This window comes from Triticum aestivum, chromosome 6D, assembly GCF_018294505.1.
Source record: "Triticum aestivum cultivar Chinese Spring chromosome 6D, IWGSC CS RefSeq v2.1, whole genome shotgun sequence".
In the NCBI taxonomy this organism is placed as follows: domain Eukaryota; kingdom Viridiplantae; phylum Streptophyta; class Magnoliopsida; order Poales; family Poaceae; genus Triticum; species Triticum aestivum.
Window position 1 is genome coordinate 17,628,833 of NC_057811.1, and position 6,000 is coordinate 17,634,832.

A 6,000-nucleotide genomic window follows, 5' to 3' on the forward strand; every position below is an offset into this window, starting at 1 on the left:
TCACAATTTGTGCCCACACAAATTGGCAACGATAGAACGGATCCGACAAAATAGAAAGAGGAAAAAGAGCTCCAAGAATAACCTTAAGAAAAATTCTTGGAAGAGCGTAAGGATGGGCCTTACTATCCCAAGAATCTCCATCCTCTCCACTAAGGTAAAATAATTCAATTTCACTAGCTTATTCTAACAAAGTTGTGTTGGCTGCAGGTTTTTGTGAAGGGTACGACTGCTGGTACAAGCGTGACTACTCGTACCTCTGTAAATTTTTACCAATGCCAAGAGACTCGATAGTGCTCGTACCATGGGCCAAATTCTTCTTTGAACAGAGGCAATGTCTTTCACGACATGGTAAGACCTATGTTACAAGCACGAGCACTCGTACCATAGGCCGTCTTCCACTTGGAACCCAAAACCTTAAAAGCATTTCTTTTTCCCATGTGTTGGCACCCTAGTTAGACCACCAGTACGAGCCTGGCCGCTCCGACTAGAGGTCGTCTTTCTCTCTAGAAAATAAGATAGTTTTTGCCAGAACCCAATACGTACACGGGTACGAGCACCAGCGCTCGACCCACCCTGTCTATTTCTTTGGTTCTGTGATAACTTGCAAATTCTCTAGAAATTTGCCTGTTTGTTTCCTAATCTTATTTAGTTATCCTTATCTCATGAAACCGTGTGGTTATGCCCTAAGGGGACCACCGGCAGATTGTTGACCCAAATTGTCATTTCTAGTACCGACCATATTCTCTTTAGGCGGTTATGCCCTAATAAAGAGTCATACGTCTGGTACTAATTGGAAGGATCGATGTGATCGACTAGAGGGGGTGAACTACAAGATTTAGGCTTATCTTCTAATTTTAGGAATTCTGGGTAATGTAGGTTCTCTATTTGTGCAACTATGTGAACACAACCTGTATGGAAAATAAGCTCAAAGCAAAGTATGCTTGGCAACAATCTAATTAGCAAGCCAACAAGCAAGCAAGTGAAGGGAGATAAATGATTAACCACCAATTAGCCAAGGATGCATATATTATCTCAAAGTTCACACACTTCTGGGAGTGCTAATCTCCATTGGAGCAGTGCCAAAACCCAAGTCTAGAACGCCACCATGTGGCTCACTATATTCTACCTTTGAGTCACCCCAGCAGATAAGCCTCGAATCACTCGGGGTTGGTCTCGATGGCAACCACCACACATTTACAAACTTCTCCGTGGCACACCAGATGCAAGGAAACTTCTGGAAGAACCTATACCACCTAGATTAGTGATGGCCGATGCTTCCCTACACACCTTCACTCCCTTAAGCTTCTGTTCTTCCTTGGCTTTATTCAGCAAAGCAGTCAATCCTTCAGTATGTAACATAAGCAAATAAGGTGACAATTGATCACCTTGTCTCAAGCCTCTGGATGGTTTAAAAGTTTCTGTTTCTTTTGAGTTAAAACGTACATGGTATTCCACTGTACTAATACATTGCATAACCAGTTTAACCCACTCTTTAGGAATTTCCTATTTCAGTAGAATACCTTCCAAATACAGCCATTCAACTCGGTCATATGCCTTATACATGCCTAGCTTCACTGCACACCAACCATTATGGCCATCTCTCATGTACTTTATCGCATGAAAACTTTCATAGGTAATCAATCACACTCAAATTAGCTAGAGTATAGAAGCCCTAAGGCTCCCGCTCCTAACCCTACCCTCACTCCCGCTCCTGTGCCGCGCCGCATCGGAGCGCCCCCGCCCCTTCCTCCGGTCCTCTCCAACACCATCTCCCCTACCGCCGCTGTCGGGGGCTCGCGGGCAAAGCTCGTGCGCCGCAGCGGTGGCGGCGACGCTTGTCCTCGGCAAGATCTGGTCAGGGGCGGCGGTTGATTGCATGTATCTGCGTTGGTAATTCCCCGAAGAGTAGAGGAGGATGCAGTACAGCAAAGGTAAGTATTTCCCTCAGTTATGAAACCAAGGTTATTAATCTAGTAGGAGAACCAAGCAACACTGTGTAAACAACACCTGCACACAAACAACAAAAACTTGCAACCCAACGCGTAGAGGGGTTGTCAATCCCTCCTCGGTTTTGAGATAGATTAATTGTATGAGATTTGATAAATAGATCTAACTAAAACACACACAAAAAAGTGCAGCACAGTATTTTTAGATTTAATATGATAGGAAATAGAGCCAGGGTCTGTAAATTTCACTAGAGGATTTTCTCAAGAAAATAGCATACGGTGGGTAAACAAATTACTGTTGGGCACTTGATAGAAAAGCGAATAATCATGATGATATCCAAGGCAATGATCCTGTATATATGCATCACGTCCAAGATTAGTAGACCAACTCCTGCCTGCATCTACTACTATTACTCCACACATCAACCGCTATCCAGCATGCATCTAGTGTATTAAGTTCATGGAAAAACAGAGTAATGAAATAAGAACAATGACATTATATAGACAAGATCTATTCATGTAGGAATAGACTCCATCTTGTTATCCTTAATAGCACGACACATGCGTGTCATGTCTCTTTCTGTCACTAAGATTGAGCACCGCAAGATTGAACCCATCACAAAGCGCCTCTTCCCATGGTAAGAAAAATCAATCTAGTTGGCCAAACCAAACCAAAGTTTCGGAGAAGAAATACGAGGCTATAAAGATCATGCATAAAAGAGTTCAGCAAAGACTCAAATAATATTCATGGATAGAACTGATCATAAACCCATAATTCATTGGATCCCAACAAACACACCGCAAAAAGTCATTACATCAAATAGATCTCGAAGAACATCGAGGAGAACATTGTATTGATGATCAAAAAGAGAGAAGAAGCCATCTAGCTACTACCTACAGACTCATATGTCTGTGGTAAACTACTCACTCATCATCGAAGGGGCAACAAGGATGATGAAGAACCCCTCCGTGATTGTTGGCCCCTCCGGGAGAGTACCGAAAAAGGACTCTAGATTCGATCTAGTGGTTCTGGAACTTGCGGCGGCTGGAAAGGTGTTTCGTCGACTCCCCTAGGGTTTTTGGGATTTTAGAGTATTTATAGAGGTGGATGTCGGTAGAGAAGCTTCCCATGGGCTCCACTACCCACCAGGGCGCGCCTGGGCCTTCTAGCGCGCCCTGGTGCCTAGTGGGCCCCACAGGCCTCCTCCCATGCACTTCTTTGGCTCCCTGGGTGTCTTTTGTCCAGAAAAAATTCTCCAAAAAGTTTCGTGGCATTTAGACTTTGTTTGGTATTGATATTCTGCAAAGTAAAAACAAGCAGAAAACAACAACTGGCATTGGGCACTATGTCAATAGGTTAGTCCCAAAAAATGATATAAAGTTGCTAGTAAATGAGTATAAAACATCAAAGATTGATAATATAACAGCATGAAACAATCAAAAATTGTAGGTACGTTGGAGACGTATCAGCGGTCCACGCCGGCCGGACATACGTCAGTGGCGCAGGGCAGCGACGTACGGCGACGGGTCTGGCACCGGTGGCTTGGGCGCCCGATCTGATCTCAGATGGGTTTTGGTGGGCTGCACGAGCTGTTGTCGTGTACCATCCCTGTTCCGTCAATGGCATGTTGGCACTGGGCTCTACCCGCAACACGAGGACGTTGGGGGCTCCGGCCCTGGGCGTGGCGGTGGTGGCCACCTCCTTCGCCGGAGCTGGTTGGCCCGAGGCTGGGTGGTCAGATCTCAAGATCCGTCATCTAGTCCCGGCTGCTAGTTGGGGAGACATAGTTGCCGATGAAAACCGAGCCGATGGCGGCGTTTTGCGTGTTACCTTGTTGAAGGCATCATCGTGTAGCTGTTGTTGACCCACTCGTGCTACTTCATGGAAAACCCTAAGATCTGGTCTTCCAGATCGGACGATGGCGGTACTGCGGTGCCGTTACTCTCTTGGGAGCATCATTTGTGGAGCAGCACTAGAAGACAGAGGCAGGAGGTGGAGCGGCTTCGTCTTGCACGGAGCTTCAGTGGAGCTGTCAAATCATGCCTGGCCGACGGGTGCTACGCCGAGTCATGCATGGTTGGCAGGTGCTACGCACGACTTATCTTCCAGAGTCTTCGCATCTGGACAGACGAGCGTAGGGCGATGGCGCCGTTGGGCACCGTGGTGGTGTCGACGGATGTCGGATTGGCAAGGATGATGCAGATCTCTCTCCTCAAGATGGGTCAATGGTCGATGAGGATGGCGGCTTCTAAAATGTGTGCATGTGGTGTGCGCTTTAGGTCTGCTGCACTGGTTGTTGGTTCCGATACGTTATGTGAATGGATTGGCAACGACACCAGTTTTAGATATGGGGAGTGAGAGCACTCTACATTACCTGTTACAGTTGGCGCTAAATGTAAAAAAAGAAAAGGCCAAGAACGAAACCTCTGACTATTCACCGTAGATTATTACCTGTTACATTTTGCAGCCTTTTTTTCTATCTGAAAGTAGTGTGTGTTTTATTGATGAACATGAAGCGCAGCATCAACTTAGTTATTTACCCAGCAATCTTGGCCCTCCTAGGACAAACATTCTTGTACTGGATAATTTGTCCTTTGAAGGGCCTGATCTCTGCCCTTATGTTGATGAGTCCCAATATCTGATTCTGTTTTCGGTCAGTCCAAAATTAGCATTCCACAAGTCTAAAGAACGTCTTGTATTAATGTACGGAGAGAGTACCCTGTTTGGTCAGTGGCACATAAATAAGACCCTGTTTGGTCAGTTTTTCAGTTTTGTGGTTTGTTACGTACGTATATCTGACTATCCATGGTTCAGTTTGGAGACCAGCTCTAAATCACATGTAAAATACAGTCCTTACTGGCTTGTTCATCGAACTAATGAAACAGCCACTACAGACTAGCATTTACACACAGGATCCAATAAACCAAAAGTCACATCATCTTCTCCCTGATACGGAACTAAGGGTCAGATAGGCTACGGGGCGGCTACTCCTTGGTGGCGGCCGTCTTCTTCTTGGGAGACTTGGCGGTGGTCTTCTTCTTGGGCGACTTGGCCTCCTTCTCGGCGGCGGCAGGGGACTTCTTGGGGAGCAGCACGGAGTTGATGTTGGGGATCACGCCGCCGTGGGCGATGGTGACGCCGGCGAGCAGCTTGCCGAGCTCCTGGTCGTTGCGGACGGCGAGCAGCAGGTGGCGCGGGATGATGCGGGTCTTCTTGTTGTCCTTGGCCGCGTTGCCGGCAAGCTCCAGGACCTGCGATTCAACCAAGAACCAGATCAGTCAGTCATCCGTCGAACAGGACAAGAACAGGAGCGGGCAAGAACGGACGGGGAGGCCGGTAGTTACCTCGGCGGCGAGGTACTCGAGGACGGCGGCGAGGTAGACGGGGGCGCCGGAGCCGACCCGCTGGGCGTAGCGGCCCTTCTTGAGGTAGCGCCCGATGCGGCCGACGGGGAACTGGAGCCCAGCCTTGACGGACCTGGTCACCGCCTTCTTCCTGTCGCCACCCTTCCTTCCGGCCATCTTGCTTGCTACCTCTCCGTCGACGAGATGCTGTGGTGTTGGCGGCGGCGGTGCTGGATCGGAATGCTCTGAGCTTGTGGGTTGAGAGGCCGGCGAGAGCGCGGCTTTTATTGGAGGCAGGAGCGTCGCGGGAGGGGGATCGATCCGCGTGACAGGGTGTGCGCACCGTTGGATCGGAGGGGAGCGGGCGGCGGGGATTGGTCTGCGGGTGGCGATCCGCGTGAAGGTCGGATCGGCCAATCAGAACGCAGGGATCTGGCCACGCAGCACACTTCGCTGTGATCAGTTCTAAGAAACAAAATTGGGTTTTGTTTTAACACTTGAACATGTGCTTTCATTGTTCCCACCCATATTTTTAGTCCAAAATCGCTTTTTCCACGTACAGGTGTTTGCTCATTGTAGCTAATCCCAATTTAGTTTTGGTAATTGAGTAGCTTAATCATGTAGTATTAACATGCTTTTCTTTAGAATAAAGGGCTCGATCAGTCGTATATGTATCCTAGTGTGCTCATTCATTCTGCATTGATCAACA

At 47.8% G+C, this 6,000-nt stretch overlaps 1 protein-coding gene across 1 annotated transcript; it reads right to left on the minus strand.

Annotated features, from left to right (window-relative positions):
• Positions 1–4,756: 4,756 nt before the first annotated feature.
• On the minus strand, positions 4,757–5,553 carry LOC123143137 (histone H2A.1-like). Its single transcript, XM_044561972.1, has 2 exons — positions 5,292–5,553; positions 4,757–5,198 (listed from the first exon to the last, which is right to left on the minus strand). The coding sequence occupies exons 1-2, from the start codon at positions 5,466–5,468 to the stop codon at positions 4,932–4,934; spliced, it is 444 nt and encodes a 147-aa protein (XP_044417907.1). The 5' UTR covers positions 5,469–5,553; the 3' UTR covers positions 4,757–4,931.
• Between the last annotated feature and the right edge of the window lie 447 nt (positions 5,554–6,000).